The 21,169-nt window shown below is 38.8% G+C and overlaps 1 protein-coding gene across 3 annotated transcripts in view; it reads right to left on the reverse strand.

Annotated features, from left to right (window-relative positions):
• The window catches only part of CAMK4 (calcium/calmodulin dependent protein kinase IV), a 139,086-nt gene that overhangs the window by 3,226 nt on the left and 114,691 nt on the right, over positions 1–21,169 (reverse strand). For 2 of the 3 annotated variants that reach the window (XM_031609914.2, XM_031609913.2), the window contains 6 exons: positions 16,757–16,847; positions 14,577–14,687; positions 14,356–14,430; positions 10,781–10,856; positions 5,787–5,913; positions 4,484–4,636 (listed from right to left, as the gene is read on the reverse strand). In XM_031609914.2, coding sequence (XP_031465774.2) covers positions 4,484–4,636; positions 5,787–5,913; positions 10,781–10,856; positions 14,356–14,430; positions 14,577–14,687; positions 16,757–16,847 — 633 coding nt within the window. The remainder of the gene's footprint in view (positions 1–4,483; positions 4,637–5,786; positions 5,914–10,780; positions 10,857–14,355; positions 14,431–14,576; positions 14,688–16,756; positions 16,848–21,169) is intronic. The other variant, XM_031609915.2, reaches the window with a different exon arrangement.

Genomic DNA, 21,169 nt, shown 5'->3' on the forward strand with positions numbered 1-21,169 from the left:
TGATTGATTACATAAAGAAAACATATATCTACATATGCACACGCATATATTCATACAGACATATATATGAGGGCTGTTCTGAAAGTAATGCCTCCTATATAAGGTTGAAGGTGGCAGCTTTCTGGATTGTATCACTACTGGTGATGAGATGTAGTGTTGCCACTGAGCCAGAGTCAAAGCAGAAGCCTATGGAATGGTGACATACGAATTCCCCATTAATGAAGAAATTCAAGATGTAGCCTTCAGAGGGTAAAGTGATGTGTACTGTCTTTTGGGATAGGAACGGGGTAATCCATCTGACTTTCCTGGAACCTGGACAAACCACCAACTTTGACTGTCACATCACAACACAGACTAAGCCAGGCATGTCTAAGCAGTGGCCTGCAGGCTGCATGCATTCCAACACAGCTTGTAATGTGGACCACCACTGGTGGTGACTCTTCCCTGTCAAGTGGCCAGGTGTGCATCCATTGCTCACAACAACCAAACAATGGTGTGCGATCTGCACTACTGGGGCTGATAGGAGGGCACAAGGAGGGTGCAGTGCAGCACTAACTCCAATTATGCACTGCAATACATTGGCTGAACACTGTCCTGTGAATAGAAAAAAAACACGCTGCCATGCTTTCTGTTTTCATACAGGAATTTGAGAACAGGCTTCAAGATTGCAAAAAAAAAAAAAAAAAAAAAAAAAAAAAAAAAATCATTTTTTGTTTGCAACTCCATTTTCAGTTGATGTGAATACATTGCTTGCATGTTTAATAATGCAGTGTATGAAGTTGCAACTGGATATTCAACTCAAAAATGTGATGTCTTTTTACCAGACTTTTATAAGACATTTCTTAACAGAGATAACTGTCCCTTGCTTCACAGTCATGCCTTATTCATATAATCACTTTTGGTGATTTGGACATTAGTGAGCAACTGTTGTCAAGGATGAAATATAGGAAAAGTAACATTTCATCAATAATCTCTGACAAGCACCTTGAGAGTTCACTAAAAACTGCAGCCACTGCTATTGAACCAGACTGATGCACTAGTTCACAAAAACACAGTCACATATCCTACTGGTTTTATGTTTTTGTTGATATCTCTAGTATATGTTTTACAAGGGCTAGTATGAAAGTAATGCCTCCTTTTTTTTTTTTTAATGTTGGACCACATCAGAGGTAGATGGTGGTGGTGTTAGAGGCTAAAGCTTCCCACTCATATTCTGTTCCATTTTGGTGCTGTGTGACAGATGGCAGCGGAGGGACAGCCTGACAAAATGGTGTGGAATTGCAGATGAAGAAAAAGTGTATCATTGAACTTTTGGATTACAAAAAAAAAAAAAATTGCACCCACTGACATTCACTGATGCTTGCTGAACACGTACAGAGACCAAACAGTGAATGTGAGCACAGTGGTGTGTTTCAGCAGTGGTGACACTGACAGTGGTACAGGTTTTGAAGAGTGTAGCATGAAGACTCTTGGTCACTGCTGGTGAAAATACTAATGGTGGTGAGTATGCTGAAAAATACTGTTTTGTTGCTGAGAATTTGCTCTATCAAACAGAATTACTGTATTCAATGTACCTGTTGTAATTTCCAAGGAAATAAATAGGAGGCATTACTTTTGCAGTGAGCTACATATTTTACACACACAGGCACACACACACATAAAATAGTAAATGTGGTGAACAGGCTCTCATACCACATTAAATGTCAAAACATGAGGACACACATTAAGGCAGTTATCTTAGCCCTTGCTTTTATTGCCTGCAAAAAACCAGACGTACGGAAGTGAGGAGAAGAAGCACTAATCTATAAACAAACCCTAGCTATTGTTGGCCTGGCCAGCAATTTGCAATTTGCATACTCACAGAAGACGTGAGTATGCATGAAGGAATGAGAAGGAATGTGTTTGTGGATGGTTTGAAGATGCAACCATACCAAAAGAAAAAAGAAAAAAAAAAAAACAGAAAAAATCAATATGCAATGAAAAAGCAAACTATATAAAAGTTGGCATCAACAAAGAGTCATCTGGTACATGAAGTCAGAATGCACCGATAAATGTGGCAAGAGTTTTGAAGGTGTCAAGAAGTCTAGACTTCTTAAAGGGAAATCACGTGGATCCATATTAGAAAGCATTTCAGAAAACATATTACAGCACAACAGGCCACTCAAAACAAGATCATTTTAATGTCATTTAGTCTCACTAGGCATGTGGATATTTATGAAACAAATTCAACAGAATCTATGAAAAAGCAAATAATCACTGAAAGCTTTAAAATTAAGTAATAACTGAAGTGCTAGATTCTGAATGTGGGATGGGACAATCCCAGCTATATGTACAGGCTGTAGGACAATAGGTGGGATTGCAGCCTATGACAAGGGATCTTTGTGCTTTGGATAACAGCAAGTTGAACATGAGCCAGCAGCGTGCCCTGGCAGCCCAAAGGGCCAACTGTACCCTGGGGTGCACCAGGCCCAGCACTGCCCCTGGGAGACAGAGGGGTTGTCTGCTCTGCTCTGTGCTGTGCAGCCTCACCTCCACCTGGGTGCAGGTGGGGTGTCGCAATGTAAGAAGGACATAAAACTCTGGTAACGTTTGGACAGCACTCTCAGACATTGGGTTTTGAATGCTGGGTGGTGCTGCATGGAGCCAGCAGCTGGATTCCATGATCCTTGAGGGTCCCTTCCCACTCGGAATATTCTGTGCTTCTATGATTCTATGAATTATTCTGTAACTATGTTCCTTTATGTAAAGAAAAACTGCTACTGGTCTTGTATATTGGGAAGAGAGGGTAATTTTATATTATTCTTACATTATTAACACAATTAAGCTTTGTATTTATTAACTGGTTCGCTGCTTTGTTCTTACTTTTATGGGTAGGAATTAACTATCTAAATACTTATGGCTCATGTTATATAAATATGATAGTATAAAAGACCAACTCTATAATAACTGCTAACTCTGGATAATTCTTATTAATTATTAGAGATTTGATCGTTTAGTCTTTGACAGAAAAGCAATGAAGAAATACCCTTACGAAAAGCAACATCTGCTAAGCACAGAGGTATAAATTTGTTGACTTTATTGGTCTGAATAAACTAAGCAGCTGGTGATCAAAAGTGCAAAAATATGTAGAGAATCAATTCCAAGCGTACAGAGAGGGAATCTTGTTCTTTGTGACTTTCTGGGCAGAGAATATAACAGCTCACTCATGAATAATTAATTTTACGACTCTTTTCAGTGCTCTTGAATTATTTCAGTATAACAAGATTGCATGACATCTTTGGTGAATACACAGCAATCCTGCTCTCAGACTATAGAAATCTTTTAGAAGGGAACTGTGTTAATACACGTCACCAGTTCTGCATGTGCAAAATATCGCTGTGAATTACATCTCCCGTGCCCTAAATGACAAAACTTTTTTCTTTGCTCTTTGTCACAGTACTGTAATAAAACTTATAAAAAATGAATAGAAAGAAAATTAAGGGTCATTTCTCTGTGTATTTAATTTTGCATGGGGTTATAAAATTCACAGACAAGATGCTTTTTAGTCTTATTCCACAGGGCTACAAAGGTAGCCTCACTCTAGCTGTTGAGAATGATTCCTGTGCTAAAGCCAACTTGGAAGTCTTCTCTAAGAAGATACAAATGTTGAACAACTGAAGAAGGGACCAGGGGAAAAGGAAGTTTCTTGATGTTATGTCAGTTAGGTGCTCAATCACCTGTAATTTATTATTTACACATAATAAATCTTTTCCTCTCTCCTCTCATGGTAGATAAGCAGATTAGATAGTAAAGGAGCAGTCTGATAACTCAGAATTCTCACTGCAGGTCTTACAAGCATTCTTGCTTTACAGTATGTAATCTTCCGATAAATAATTCCACAATTGCTTTCACAGATATTTGTGAATGTAAAGTTTGGGCCTGTTAATCACAGCTCAACACTTTGTATAATGCTGGCTCTACTATAACGCTATGAGTTAAATTCCTGTTTTGCATTGATAGATGTAGAAAATGTAGGTGGCTTACATATCAAAAGCTTACATGGTAGACTGTGTACTTCCCATATTTATGGATGCATATTTCATGAGAACACTGCTCAGAATTTTTTTTCTTCTTGTCAGCACTCCAAACATGCAGCGAGCAGTACTAAACAAGACAGACCAATGGATGGCAGAACAGATGGATGGATGGAAAGATGCGTGGAGGGAAGGGAGGTAGGAAAGAAGGAAATGATTTGGGGAAAGATGTTTATATTCTTGGCAGTTTTGTTTCTGTAGAGTTTTCAATCAAATCTCATTTTTAATTTGCCTGGCTGCAGATACTGACTAAATAATTTTTGACTTTTCCACCTACATCAGATATTTTACATAAAAAACTTTAACATGTCTATATGACATTGCTCTGGAAAGTCTACAAGGCCTCTGTAGGCTACTAATTTTATTGCACACTTTCAAAGCCAAAACAGAGACTAAGTCCAGAGACTTGCCTTAAGTTTACGTCGGGCATTGAATTCTTGAAGTTTCTTTTGTGCGTTGTCCATGTGTGCAAAATTTGCTGCTTTTCCTGTGACCCATGGATGCTGCAAAGCCTGTAGAGTGGTGAGGCGTTTCTTGGGATCTAAAACAATTAACTTTTTAACCTGCATCACAAAGACAAAATACAGTAGACTGTTAACCTTATTCCATGTACAGACTTGCACCATATAATTGCTACCAGATATGTAAAAAATCAAGTGCTTAATTCAGTCACTACATAACCTCTTGTAAACATGAACTAGAAAGTACTGTGTAAGTATTTTTTTTTGTAGCCCTCTCAGAAGCTAATGCTATCTATGCTATTGCTTCTGCTGTCGTTACCAGGAGAGTTGCACATCTACAAATGCAAGAGTAGGAAACTTTTGGGAAGTAAGTAGTGTAGACATATCTCTGGAATGGAGATGGTGCAGACTGCTGGGTGCAAGGTGTGTCCAGACAAGCTGCACTTCGTGGGGTTTTCTGCATGTTCTGGAAAGGTTATTTTATTTTTTTCTAAGGCTGAGAATGGAGTAAAGTAGTGTAAGCACAGTACTTAGCAGCAGTACATTGATGCAGGTTTCCTTCCCACATAAATTCTAAGAAGAGAACTGCAAGTGACAGCACAGTTCATTGCTGCTTCAAGCCCAGGTGTGAAAGGTGGATTTACTTTAGGTTCTCTGAAATTTCCTCACAAAGATCTTTTAAACAGTAGCCTCACAGTGCCTGACACATAGGCAAGGGAGTGGCCTCTGTGGCATATGCGTACTGCGAGACAATAGAAAAGGTAAAGCTAAACAAATCACCCGAACTAAACACACCAGAACTGCCCAAAGCATGAATTTTGAGAGCCATGGCTTTCATCCTTATCTGAAGCTTGTTACAAAGTGTTCAAAAGTGAAACTCTGAGCTTTACTATAGCAAAATGGTAGAAACCAGTTTGGACCAAAGCTCTTTGCGTAGGAAAACACATTGTTTTGCTGCAGGCTGCTGCTCGTCTGACTTTTGATGACAAAAAGGCAGTAAATGGTGCTTTCTTTAGCTTATGAAATCTTCAAATCTAATAAAAAATACTTTGAATTTCTCCAATGGCTTTCACTTGAGGCATCAGAAATACTTAACAAACACACCAATGCAAGCATTTTTATGATTCTGTTTGTACAAGTAAAATGGAATTGAGAATTTGTATCTTCAGTGTCAGTGAAATAACTGAGTTGAACAAGTAACCAAATAGGTATAATGCAAAAGATTCTGCACTCTCATTTTTGTTTTACTTACTAAATCCTTGGCATTCAGAGACACGTCATCCCACCAGGGGGACACAAAATCATATTCACAGTTCAGGGTTCTCTTATATATGTACTGATCTCCCCTTTCATCATAAAATGGTTCAAAGCCACAAAGTCTGCAAAGACAAAAAAGAGATAAGTTTATCAAACATTACTTGGTCTTATGTTGCTAGAAATAGTTCCTGATTGATTTTTTCCATCTTCATGACCTATGCCTCACTGTGGGAAACCAGGCCAGGATACATACAGCAGAGCAAACCAAAGTGATGTTATAAGCATTTACAAGCACTGGCAAAGGCTGATCAAACTGAGTATCTTCCACTGTCAGTTATCTGTGATTGGAGCAATTAATATAGTGACTTAACGTAAAAGTAGCTATAAAATGTCATACCAAAGCTTCTTTAAGCCTTTCAGCCTCTGACTACCTTAAATGAGATGTCTAGTGAAGAGTACAAAAACTGTGGCTCAGGATTCAACTTCCATGGATCTTCAGTCTCTTCAGTTTTTCCAGTCACTTTTTGAGATAGCTGAACATAAGCCAGAAGTGTGTCCAGGTGGCTAAGAAAACCAGTGCCATCCTGGCTTGTATCAGAAATACAGCAGTAAGAGGAAGGAGATCGTCTCCTACTGGTGAGGGTGCATCTCAAATACTGTGTTCAGTTTTGGGCCCCCTACTACAAAAAAGGCATCAAAGCCCTGAAGCACATCCAAAGAAAGGCAACGGAGATGTGAAGGGTCTGGGACACAAGTCTATTGGGGAGCAGCTGAGACAACTGGGATTGTTTAGTCTGCTAAACAATAGAGAAGGCTAAGGTGAGACCTTATTGCTCTACAACTGCCTGAAAGGAGGTTGTATTGAGGTGGGGGTTGGACTTTTTTCCCAGGTAACAGTGATAGCACGAGAGGCAATTGCCTCAAGTTGTGCCAGGGAAGTTGTGTCATGGTTTTGTGATTTTTGGTTTTCGGTATTCCACATCATAACATCACGTGGGGCACTTGGAGTTTAACTGTGAATGCTCAAGTTCTGGATACCTGTCCAGAAGAGAAGAAGAACTACACTCCCCAGGGGACTCTGCGGTCACAGAGAAGAGATATAACTCCTGGCAAGGTCACCTTCTTCGTGAGTTCTTCTTTGTCTCCCTGCTGCTCAACTGGACTGTGCATCTCAGCATTGTGGTGAGGCCTTCTTGCACCTATTCCTTCTGCAGATATCTGGCTGAATTCACTTAAATTATTTAGTTACTCCTTAGTCTGAAACCTTTGCTCTTTCCTACCCTTCTTTTGAGTCTCTTTCAGTGTTTTTTAAAGAATACACAAATGCTGTTCAGAAAGCACACTCTGTTGAGTTTCATATTAGCATAAATATGCTTCCTATTTTGATTTCAATTTCTTTCCTAACAGTTCCTGACCTTGGACCTGCTTGTCTGGATTGTTCACAAACAGAAAGGTAGAATGTTCAAGAGTAATTATCAGAATCCCTGTATCTTCTCCCTGAGAGAAAAAAAAAAATAACAGCAGTCCCTCATTTTGCCTGTGAAGTTAGAAGTTTTTATCTATCAAACTTGGATTGTTATCATTGTATATTCTTTCATTCTATCACTCAGATATTCAGTAATGTGAAACCCTCTGGCAGTTTTTCATTATCAGTTCTCATCTTTACTTGTAACTTAAGCATTAAAAGAAGTTCTGCAATGACACTAATGAGTGCATTTTTGAAAATACTGAACAGTACAGATCCTGACAGATCCCCATTGCTGATCCCAGGGAAAGCAAAGTGATAGAAATACTTTCTACTATATTGTGTATATTATGGTCTATTATATAACAACATTTTTGTGCTTTTCAATCATGCCTCCACAAATAATCAGATGCTTCAAAGTTTATTTCCTTTTCAACCAGTAAGTTTTCTGATCTAAACAAAAATTCTATCCACTACTCTGTCCCTGGAAAATGCAACAAGCAACAAGATGATTATAGGAAAATAACAGGAAACTGCAAAACAACAGATTGAAGTCTAGGTAACTTTACATTTTAATTTGTTTTTATTTTTATTTTTAAAGTCAATCAATGTGCTTACTGTCCTGAAGAAGGAGACAGATGTTCAAGGAACAAATGTGTTTTTTTGAGAGGTATTCAGTCTGAACAGCTGCATCACTGCACTGATGCAGAGAAAAAATTTTCCACCATAAGCACATTCTGGGTTTCTCAATTCTCAATTCTATGCTTGACAAAGATGGCTTATAGTATAAGGATTCAGTCTACAAATACAGGAGTTCAGTAGCTGGGAGCCAGGCATGGTCATCCTACCCCTTGCCTTCCATTTGCCTTTCTCAGAACCATATCTGAGCTTGTTTCAGGTTGGCTCCTTTCCCCAAGGAGTATCTCCACAATTAAAGCGGTTGGAACACTAATAGTTCAGCCAAAATTAGCTTCTGGTTACCAGGTAACTGATTACATATAGTGAAACTGTACTTAAAGCTTGCTCTGACTGTGTTGGAAGCCTTTAAAGTGAATCTCTATTTACATCTAAAAATATTTTCATCATAATTCACTACTACTGTCTACTGTAGTCTAATAAAGAACTTCTATACATGCATTTCCACTACTCAAAAAATCTCCATTTCATTAGGCAGATCATTTGCTACATCTCATATTATGTCAGTAAAACTACAGATTTCATTTCAAAGTAGATAAATTAAGTCGGTGAAATCCAGCATGGCTGCTCTTGATTTCATTTATAACAGGATTATGCCGATTCATTTTAAATCATTTATCAACACAATAAAGAAAAGTCAGTGTAACAAGGCTCAAAATCAATTAGCATTTGCCAGACATAGCTTTGTGTTAAGTCTGCTGGTAAAAAAACAAAACAAAATACCTTTATCCACACAATCCATGCGATCCTGACTATAAACAAAGCCTACATACTTGTTGATTGCTATGTAGCAAATGCACAGTGTTATTCCTAACCTATTGTTGGAATACAAAAGGATTACTCCTCTTTGTTGCTAAAATTATAAATGTGACTTCCTTGGAATTCTGAAATCAGAAATAACTGTTCTGTCAAGTATGTGTCATACTTGACATACATAAAGTCTGTATTGGTGAGAAGACAGAGGTTTATACACACATCTTCTGTAGCAAGGTAGTTAACTCTTATGTCTGCTCCATTTTAGGGGAACAGACAACCACATATTTTTGAACTGTGTGTGTGCTCATTCCTCCTGCTAAAATGTGAAACTGGGACATGCAACATTGCCCTTTAGGCTGCAGGATTGATGAATTAGGTATTGTGAAGGTGCCTTTCTGGTCTAAACATTCAGAAATGTTGATCTACAAAGCTTTACACTAACTGGAAAAATACAGCTGTGGAATGTTACTAAAGCTAAACAGAAGAGCCAGTCAAGTGCAACACAATACTACCCTTTTTTGTCTGGCCTACTCCTGTAGATCAAGCAGGATTTTGATGGGGAAGTATGAGGAGAACACCAGGAGGAAAAGCAGAGGATTATCTGTTCTGGTCGTGTTGAACAGCAGGAGCTCATATGCTTGTTTACACCAGTGCAGATATTTAATAAGGCTTGGGAGCATGTCCTGAACAGCTGGAAGATGTAGAAAGGCTGTGTGTAGCAAATAGCACTCCACATAGTATAGCAGAAATCTGCTATATGATCTCACTTGAAGCCTGACTACACCTGAAAGGAAGTTCTGCTTAAAGAAAGCTCTCAATTTCAAGCACAAAACCTATTCATCAATCATTCAATAGTCAGGCAAGCCCATGCCTTAATTCATACATCTGTGGAGAGGAAAAACACCTCTCCCGTCTCAGAGACAGCCATGCTTACATCTTACATCTCATATCTCTCTGTTAAGTGTGGGCTATTAGAGCTGATGAGAAAGGGTCAATTGGATGAATGACCCACTCCTTCACCAAACTCAACCCTGAGCCTGTTGTAGGATGACCACAGGGCCTGTGCACAGCAGCCCTGCACAGCTCTGGGTAAGACACTTCAACTTTTACACACACAAACGGTATGAGCTGAAATAAAAGTGGGAATTACAACTATGTTAGCACTATTAGGACACTGGGTATAAAGAAGAGGCAAAATTTGAGATGTAAAACAGATCTTGAGACAAAGATTCAAATTTAGAAAGAGCAGATAACAAAAGTGTAACAAAAAATGACAAGGATGGAAAGCATGGACTCCAAAACTCATCATTAAGACACGCATGCATTTCCTGACATATTAGAGAAATACTATAGCTTATTTTTTATATGACAAATGAGAGCCATTAATTCTTAGAAGCTTATGGACAGAAGATGTTTTCTATTATTTCCATCGGAGTGTTTATATACCCTTAAATGTAATTTTTGTATAAATCCTAGAAAATACAATTATTTCCAGAAGGCAGAAAGAAAATAATTGCATTATTATCCATTGTACTTGTGGGACACAGTGAGTCCTAGAAGGGGAAAGAAAATGGGCCTAAATATAGCAAACCTTCTGTATTTTTAATGTGTATGTGCAAAATCCCATTTTCCTCCTATAAAAGGCATCCTGCTAGCATCATATACAACTACACACGCCAGCTTAGCATCTGTGTTGCCAAGGGAATAAATGAAGTTATTCATTCTCCCATGAAGAGAAGTGCCAATACAAAAGACATAATTTTCCCTTATCAAAGATCTTCATTTGAAAGACTCCACTGATAGAATAACATAATTGCAATACTTAGCAACTGAATTGGGACTAGCCATATTAAAATGCAGCCATAAGTGCTTACCTCTAGATGCTTCTTTAGCATCTGACTTCTTTAAACAACTTTATAAATATTGTAACTCAAGTTTAGCATCTCTTCGTTTTCCAGCAGCACAGCTCGCACATAATGCTCATACATAATGCTGATACATAAAGTCATAGGTGATTTTTTTAAAACAAAGGAGGCAACTGCATACCACCTTATGACAACATCTGCACTTACAGAATGTAGGTGATGATCCCTAGGGACCACATGTCCACTTCAGGGCCATAGGCACATCCTCGTAGTATCTCTGGCGCTGCAGATGACAAAAGTCAATAAGATGAAATTTGAACCCAGAAATTACTGTCACAAAAGTCACCAGTATAAACTCAGTGCATATCTCCAAGCATCTTTGAAACAATGTCTACTCCTTAAAGTTCTTAGTTAGGCAGATGATTCCCTCCACTGAGCATAAAGAAATAAAAGACATGTCCAAGCACTGATAGAATAAAGTGCAAAATGAATGGTGAACTTCAGAGTCAAATAGCTTTTTGGATTTAGGCTTGCAAAAGTAAAAGGAGTAGCGACAAAGTACTGGAGCTGCAAAGTGACAAAAGTAGGTAGCATTCTTACTTCAGTTTTTATTTATTTACTTGGTACTTTGAATTTTATTTCTGAAATTTCAATTGTATGAATATATCTGAAGTTTATGAGAAACACTGCAAGTGTGCTTTATTCCACTCTACCATTCTCACCACATCCCAATATTACTTAATTCCTCTTACAGCCTACCCCTTTCTTCCCTAGTCTTTCATTTTGATTTTTCTCATCTGTGGTTCTGTACTTTAGTTCAGCTTGTCTACTCGACTGCATTACAAGGAAATTGAGCACCACATCCCTCTGTCTTCAGATGAGGGACTACAAGTATGGCCACCCCAGACACGGGTCTTTCCTTAATTTCCTATAAAGGAAATTAAGCCCTAAAGAAAGACAAGAGCAATTCAGGCAATTGCTCTTGCTGCATGTGTGCAGCAACATCCCTGCAAAGCAACACTCCCCACAGCATGACCTTAGTCTCCTGCCTCCCTGATGGCCTCTGGGCAGCTTGCTCAGACTTCTTCAACCATGAAAGATCTACCATGCCAAAACATACCAAGCATTTTTACAGATAATTAGTACAGAAGGAAAAGTGCATTAATCACCAGGTTTATATAGCCATACTTGGGAACTGGGCAAATGCTTCCTCCGGTATGCACAGACTTTCCCTGCCTTTTCATTCTTCTATCAAAGAATCTAGTGAACAGAGGGGGGATGTTTTTGCAGAGGAATGCCAGATCCCAACTGATCTGAACCCAGATGTAGCTAACAGAACAGCCTGGAGGCAAAGCAGCCAATGGCCTTGAAGAAGGAGATGCAGGGGAGCCAGAAGAAGAGATGTTACCTAATGCCCCTCTGTCATATTTGCTAATGTCATGCGGGGGGCTATGAGCTGTAATTCTGTATTCTGTGATTCTGAGCGAGACAGGACAATTTTTATGTTTATTGGCTGATACTGTTCTTCTAGAGGAAACTACGTTTCTTCTTGTCCAGGAGAAGGAAGAAGACTTTGTTTTCTGCTCCTTCCACCAATACTCTGTAAAATGACCACAAAACAGATCAAAAACCTATATGCTGAGGTCTGTCTTGCTATTTGGACCATGATTACACAATTACATGATTCCTCTGTAAAGTTTGCTTGTGGAGAATGGACTGCACTGATTTATTGCTGTTATTTTAGATGTTGGCAGTAACAGACGTCCATGAATCACTGGTCTAAGTTGTGTTGTTTTCTGTGCTACTGTAAGCAATCCCTTTCTTCTTAAGTTCACTCAAAGGACAAAGACTCAGCAAGTTAAGTTCTTTGTGTTCATCTTCTTGTTTCCAGTTTTCTGCATTACTTTGCTTGTTGCAGGCACTGTGGGATGGTGAAGTCTTGATTCCAAAATATCCAGGCTCCAAGTGTATGTTTTCCTTGCTGTGCCCTTTCTGGAAAAACAGCTGATGGGAGAGTGGGCAGGATGTGGGAGCTGGCAGCCTGAGACTATCAATTATTCATAGTTTAACTTGGCATTTCAACAGTACTCCTGGGTTTCTTCCACTTCTGGAAAGTAACACTTGATTATCTTCCAAGCACCAGGAATTCTGCATGGTCAGTTAAGTCAGATTATAAGGCAAGGATTGCAGGTCCATGTCTGAAGGAACAAAGCTCCTTTCACACCTTCTCAGCACAGACATTCCATCTCACCTCTCTCACCAAACCATCTCTACTCTGAGGGCTCTTTAGTGCGTAAAAGCCTCATCATATTTTTAACAATACATAAAGATAGTCATTAAAAGGCCTAAATAATAACTAGAGTTTTATGGCATTTGTAGTCTAACAGCAATGAGAGAAAACAAGAAGACTCAGAGTACAGTCTTATGACACTAAGTAGATGCTCTAAAGCATACTTGGCATACTTGGCACCTATGTATGCTTGGCAGACTAAGACATACAAGCCAATAGACATATTACCTGAATCTTATTATCAGCTGGGCTACAAGCTCATTAAGCTCATGGTCTTCTCCACTGTCTTCTATCCTTTGCTTCTACGCTTGAGAAGGCAAATATCAAGTCTTTAGTTTCCACCCAGCCTGGCTTAGTTCTGTCCTAAACTACCTGATATGCTTACCTGCCAGTACACTCCTAGGAAGCTGCATTCAGGACCAAGAGTTCACTAAGAATGACAGAAATTAGTTTCTCCACAGGATGACATAGGTGCTAGAGATGAGCATCCACCACAGCAAGCATAGCAAGTTTGCTTTAGGCTAAACAAGACCACCACTATCCTTGGCTATCAGCTTGTTTCCTGACACAGAAGCACCTAGCAGTGAAAACTAAGTACACTGCAAAGGTAACTGCAATCCTCTTTTTCATGAGAGTCTCTTTTTGCATGTTTTGTTAATGGAGGATCCACTTCTGGTGCATTTTCTGGCTCTAGAAGTCCAAGAGAGCTTCTCCTCCAGACATCCACAAAGTGGTTGTTACTTGCTCTGTCAGCCAGTGTGTGCATGCGACAGCTGTATGGCAGCTTGCATGGTATGGCCCAGAGAAAGCTGCTGGACAGACTGTGAGACTCCTGCACTGATACTGCACTCATTATTATATTGTATTGTATTATTGCATACCATACTATACCATACCATAACTTTATGTTACATTACGCTACGCTACGTTACATTATGTTACACTACATTACATTACATTAACAATTATATCAATTATATAGGTCCTGCTCTGGCACAATCTAAGTAAAACTGCATTTAAAACCATATATTATTAAATGGTTAAATGGTTTGAGATTAGGGAGTTAAATTATGAACTTACTGTAAGGGAAAATTCGATTTCCTCTGCATTAAAAAAGTATTATTTAAGATAAATTCACCATAATTAATATTCAAATATTTGTAACCTCCTCTATATTTTTAGTCTTTTCCATTATGCCTTGCAGTGTTCAAATTTCTGGAGATGTTTCTCAAGTATTGTAGCAGTAGTGTCAGTATTTTTATGATGGTTGGACTTATTTCCGTTCAAGTAATGAACTTGTACTGTAACATATGTTTTGATTAAGCTTCAGTACTGGTGAATGTATATTTAGAAAAGTTGAACATGGTCCCAATTCTGAATTTCAGTTTTCTATTTATTTCTGCTTTTTAGATTCTTTTTGAATTTTGAGTTTAGGAAAGAAAAAATGTAACATTCTCACATTAAGACCAGTAAGCTGGAAATAATAACATACCGCAGTACCCTGGAGTTCCACAAACTGTCTTCATGGTCACCTGATCTTCCACAATCTTGGAAAGCCCAAAATCAGCTGTTAAGATTTTTTAGAAATATTAGTGTTTTTACTTCTTTGAAAAATAATGATTGTTACATTGTGCATGTAGTTAAATGAGCAACTATACATTATATGTACAGTACTGTCATTTCAAGAAATGATGGTCAGTTTAAGGAACCTACCCAGACTGCAGTAAAGAAGCAAAAAACTGTCTGTACAAATGAGTATTCTTGGCTGACACAAATGTAACTTGTTTATCCTGAGGATTGCACACAGACAATACAGTGAGATGCCTGAGGGTGTAAAATCAGCGATACAGAAACTTGTGTTAGGCACATACTCAGCTTTCACTTGGTGAGTAATTCAATAAGTAAAATAATTCAATAAAGTAACAATTTTTAAGAATTTCTGTCTTAAAAATCATACAGTGGCGATTTATTGGACAATTTTGGTAATGACAATCTGGCCTTAAAAATGCAAAACAAATGTATTTGTGTTTTGTTACAGTGAATATAAAAATGTATATTTTGATCAGGGTACAAGTAATTCATATTTTATTCTATATATTTATTGTTAGTGTTCACTCATCCCTAAAATGTTCAACACTTACGTATTATAATTGATCTAAGCAGTACTATATTTTACAAATACTGTCATCCATTGTAAAACAGATCTATCTTTATAGCTTAATAAGCTTAATCAAAAGATAAAGAACTACTCAATTTAAGAACAAAGTACAACATACTGTCATTCCATCCCTCACTGCTGTAGGAGGTGCAAGATATACAGCACCTATACAATAAAGTGTGTGTAGTGCTGGGTTTGTCACCCAGAGGGTGTAATTTTGAAAATATGCCCATCTTATTCCAAAGTAGCCTACTTTCTATTTGTCTTAAATTTTGTAAGTTTTTAATGTCAGTAAGGTATAGGTAGCAGCTATGTCTTCATGTTTCACATAGAAAATCCTGCTTAGGAAAGATAATTGTAGCATTACACCTAAGCCTAGCTGCTGGATGATGATTCCTGCCATCTCTTGAAACTGACTAAGCTGAGCTAGTTAAATGAAGCTATCTTTTCAGCAGAGCAGCTGTACTTTCTTCTCACCTCAGTACTATCTAATTTATGATTCACTGATATGGCAGCACCTTTGGAACAGGCTGGCATCTGAGACAGAAAAGGGAAGGAGGGCTGAGGATGGGGGTGAGGTTGCTGCTCTTCTGAGGATGAATGCTCAGAAGCCCATACTACTAGCCATCAAACCATAGCTGCTGGGTACTGCATTAAACTACTGCATGTAACAATGGTTCAGAGCCATGAGAAAATGTAAATCAGATACTATTATCCTGAGATGCAATGCTTTCCTAGAAATGTGTAAGAAATGACTTAAAAATAGTTAGTAAAAAACTGGCTTCTGACACCTGTGATGATCACAAACACAATGAATATGAAACGCTTTCACTCCTCACGTGCTCACCTGCTCCCTGGCAAAGGAGCACAAAGTGGTACTTCCAAACAAACTGGGAGCAATGAGTATCTGGAATATCATTTGCTGGAAAACAGCACGACAGAGTTCTTTAAGAAGATGAGAGCAAAAGCGTCCGGGTTTTTGTTCTTTTAGTATGTACAGATCAGTCCTTTCCCAGCTTGATATATCTGGAATGCCACAACCCAGGGAGCCCTGCACTGCTCTGTTTGTGTGAATTAGGTCAGCAGCTGTCCATGGCTGAACACAACATGACGCCTGCTGGATTCCTCAGAACTCAGAACTTTGCTACAGGAAGAGTGGGACACGCTCAGCTTTTGGAAGTCAGGCCCTAGGCAAGCGGCTGCTGCTCCTGAGGGCACTGATGTATAACACCCTCAGTCAGGAGAGCCTGACCTCTTCTCCTCCTCACCCCTCCCTGTCGCTGCTTCAGGGAGCCTTTCCTGTGCCCTGTAATGATGAGCATTTCTTCTCATCCCAGGTCTGCCCTGAGGACATACTCGGTTTGTTTACGTTCTTCTCTGTCTGCAAACTTGCACATATTGTGTCTGTGAATCTTCTCCCTTATAATACTATTTTAGCAAAAAAAAAAGGACACAGAAGTGGTGCACACAGCTCACACCATGATCCTTCTTGTTCCACCTGTGCTCTTACTGTCTGTAGCTTTCTGCAGGATTTAGGCTGCAAATTAACCACAACAATAATTCACTTCTGTTTGTTTTTAAAACACTATGCACCATCACGTTTCTGAAGTAGTAATGTACTGTTCATTTAAGTATAAGCATTAGCTTAGAACAGAGTGGTGGTAAGAATTACATACTTGTAGCACATACTAGTGATAGTAAGGAATTAGGGAAACATCTATTTAGTGCTGTTTACCTATTTTCAGTGGCGCATCTGGTGCTGGTGTTGCATAGAGCAGATTTTCTGGCTTCAAATCACGATGCACAATCCCATTTGCATGCAGGTACTATAAAGAGAGAAAGTAAAAGCATTTACCTGAGTGTAAGATAGTACGGTCAAGCATGAGTTAACACCTTCCTAGTAATCTATAGCAGCAGTCCATTGACTGCTACTTCTGTGATACGAAGTCACTTAATCAACTTCCAGCAGCTTTTTACTGCAGACCTTCTCAGTATGGGATCCTTAGAAGCGTACTGAGGTCAGAATAGGAAACTGCAAATTGGGAAGGCAAAGAAGACATCACGTTCATTTGAGAAGAAAAGCTTCTCAGAAAACATAACTGACTTGTTAATACAGAGATAACTACTAGGAAGTAATCTAACAAACACTGAGATACAGAAGTCTGGCTGCCATGGTTTGACGATTTTTGGTATTCCACATCATAACATCATGTAGTGCACTGGCAGTTAAAATGTTAATGCTCCACTTTGGTACCTGTCCCAGAAGAGAAGAACTACTACATTCCCCACAAGACTGTTTGCTGTGTTGTTATCATTTCTACTCAGGGTGAATTGATATAAGGCCTTGGTAGGTCAGGCTTCCTTCCTCGTCAGGCTCTCCTCCCTGCTGCTCAACCAGACTGCGCATCTCACCTCAGTGTTACGGTGAGGCCTTTCCACCTTTCAGACACTCTTTCTCATTACATTTGATTTATTAGCTTCAATTCTAATTATATTGTGTTATAGTGTGTTATCTTGCATTCCAATACCATATTTAGTAAATTAGTTTGTTTCTCCTCAGATTGCTGCCACTGTATTTAGTTATTTTGGGATCCCCTGTTTCCCATTTCTGGAGGAGTGGATTCGTGAAATCCCTCCATCCCGCTTGTCATGGAACTGGAACTGAACCAGCCCATAGACTCCTGACACTGGCTCATTGGAGGGCAGATTCTGTATATTATAATATTATGAGAGATTAAAAAAAAAAACGTCATTCAATTAAACTGTTAGACTGTCAAATAGACAACACAGATAAGAAAAGATGTAGCATGTGTCTTGTTTAAACTATTAAAAACTTACAGTCTCTTTTGCAATCCTTCGAGGTTTTAATTCAACACAGCTGTAGACTCTCAGGTTTCCAGCTGTCTTGCTGAAACACATGCAGTACATGCAAATTCACTTATCACTGGATTCATGTAAAAGCATTCCTGCCTTGCAGCAATGGAAGGAAACACTTCTGGGACACCTTCTACATTGCAAGAGATAGACACTGACAGAAGGGGCAACAATGGTAAACTAGAGAAATAAATTCTGCATTTCATGATAAAATCTTCAGCAGAAATCTCTAAAGAGATGGAAGAATGATGCTTAAAGGTAGAATCTGAGTATCTTATTTGATGGTCTCCTGGTCTATCTTTAGTGGAATCTTCTCTCAAGTTTTCACTGGTGGAAAAAATTAGAGTGCTCATTACTATGCAGAAAACAAGTTTTTGAATATTTGTCTGGAAAGTACATTCACAGCGTTGAGTTAGACTCTGAGATGAATTCTTGACTGTGTATCTCTTAGTTTGCAAACTGCAGTTTGCCAGTTGCCAGTGATTACATAACATAAAGAACAGATAGCTCTTTCCTTGAGCATCATTTTAGTGACAGTGAGTGCTATTAAGTATGTTTCCTATAGTCTAATTGCTTGTCACAGCTGTGTTTTCTATAGATAGGTGGCTAACTACTTATCCTAGGTAAAAACAGACAACAATTTAAGGAGGATTCATGGATTACATTCTGCTACATCATTTATTGTGGCCACATCTGCATGGCTGAAAAAAAATTGTGTCTAGCCTGGATAAAAGTACATCTTTATCTGCCAGTGAAGACAATCAGCAAGGATGCTCCCAGAGTTTATGCCACTGATGTGCCTGACAAACAGAGGTAAGCAAAGAGGAAGCACCCAAAAAATGCATCAAAAGCAATCACATCAAAGTGGACAGGAAGAGGATTCTAAACTGATCAACATTCACATCCTGCAAATCGGTTCAGCTGACTCTGTAGAAATGAGAAGAGCAGATATTTCACACTCAGTGGAAAGCAGCAACTTCCAATTAATTCATATGACATAGTTTAGACCGAATTTGTGCAGACAAATGTTCCAGTCAAGTTTGCAGAAAGTCTTCTAGCAGGTCATTTTTTATACACACATAATCTTAAAAACACTATGTGGTGTGAGGCTGAAAACATCAAAAATCTCTTCTTAGCCCATTTTTATTCAAGGGAAATTTGGGAAGCACTTCGGAAAAACTCTTCAACTTTTCCTCTGTTAAATCCTGACAGTCTGACTCCCAGAGCTTCATTTCATGATTTGTAATGAATTTGCAGTGTGAGCTCCCTTTTTATTATATACCCATAAGAACACTTGTAAGAAAATCTCCTCCTCTATTCAGCCCACCATTTGCAAAAAGTAGAAGACACAGGTGGCCAACAGATGTGAATTCCCCAAATAACCTAGTCCACACCTTTCAAAAACTGCTAATACAGCACCCCTCCTCTATGTTCTCTCCTCACAACATTCCAGCTCTTCCTATCCGCTCTGCCACATCTCACCTTATTTCCCCAGCATCCAAGCCAAGATTTCCTGCCCATCCCTAATAACATCCTTACCTGACCTCTCCATGTGGCTACATAGGTTCTTTCATGATTGCTGAAATCTCTATCCCAGTTGTCTCTGTTTTGTCTTCTTTCTCCCACAGCCTCTTTGCTTACTTTTATACCGGGGGACAAGATCTGGTACTTGGACCAGCAAAGACCCACAGGTATACTGGCATGTCAGCCTGCTGCTGTCTCTTCCCTACTGGCAGAAGTAATGCGTGTTGAATGGGCTGCCAAGTCAGACATTTAACAGATGTCCTGTGTATCTGTGCAACCAGTATATCTGAAGGCCAGCCTGCTGTCATCTTATGCTGAGGTTGACAAATAGGGTTACTAGTTGTATTACAAACTGACAAACAAAAAGGACAAATCAAAAAACTCCTACAGTATTTGCACTCATGCAGACAGCCCATTCTTCAACAACCCAGAAGAAACAACTAGCTTCATGGAACTGCAGACTTTCAACAGGAAAGATCTCTGACTGGAGTCCTCTGTGATGTACCTGCGTCCAAATGGCCTTGTTACTGAATGTCTCCAATACATGCAGAAACCCTACTTCCTTCTTTTCAGCCTAATCTGTCCCTGTGCAAAGAAAAAACAACAGAGCTGGGGAAGAGACAAGAATATAAGAATTAAAAGGAGTGGTTGGAGGAACTGGGGTACTTTAGCCTGAAGGAGCCAAAGAAGAGAACTGATGATTCTCTTTGACAAACTGAAAGGAGGTTGCAGAGAGGAGGGAGTTCAGCTCTTTTTTCAGGTCACAAGTGACAGGAAGCAAAGAAATGATCTCATGTTGCAACAGTAAAGGTTTAGATTGGATAACAGGAAGAGTTTCTTCACAGAGAAGAGTGATCAAGCACTGTGATGGGCTACCCAGGGCAGCAGAGAGTCCATATGCCTAAGGTATTTAGGACAGGGCATTAAGAAACATGGTTTAGCAATGGGACTTGGTAGGCCAGCTGGCTGGTTGGACCTTAGGCCTTGTTAGTTTGCACCAGTCCCAAAAACCCAAGTCCAAAGCGTCCAGCAGCCATCTACTCATTATGTTGACATTAGCATCAAAGACTACTTGATAATTGTATTTTATAAAGTGAACAGTCTTCTGAATTTTACTGTGCTTTACAAATTTTTACTGAGTTTTTTTAGGGTCCATCTAGAAACAGATTAGTTAAATTACCATAACTCACACTGTTACAATTAATAGATATTTCAGTTTATATATGCTTTATTTCTCATATATTGATATTAATGAATGGAATTTTCCTTTTTAGTGCCTCTGTGGCGTAAGTTCAAAGATAACTCTTGCTGTCTTCCAATCTACAGTACAGCTTTGGGCATTACATACTGTCATACTACCAGAATAGTTAACCTGTGTTCTTCTACTTACATTCTATGTCTGTCTCTTTCTGGTTAAACAATATGATTAAGTGCAATAATCAGGGATTAAGTGTCAAGTTAGAACAGGTACTGATTCACCTCACAATCTAGGCTTTGCTGAAGTACATAATTTTTCCCATCTGTAAGTTACAGATGAGACTTGAAAAACATTTTAATTCTATGAATGATTGAAGAGTTTTTAGATGCACAATACTGTATGAACATTTAATAGAGAATGCATGTAAAATGTGATTATAACATGAAGAGAGAGTCTTCCAGTAACTAAAAAATCTTGCTTTCCATTTCTTTTGATTTTCAAAAGGCAATATTAAACATTGAAAGAAAGTACGGGTATAGCATTTGTCTGATT

Source organism: Phasianus colchicus, chromosome Z, assembly GCF_987193195.1.
Source record: "Phasianus colchicus chromosome Z, bPhaCol1.hap1.1, whole genome shotgun sequence".
NCBI lineage: Eukaryota > Metazoa > Chordata > Aves > Galliformes > Phasianidae > Phasianus > Phasianus colchicus.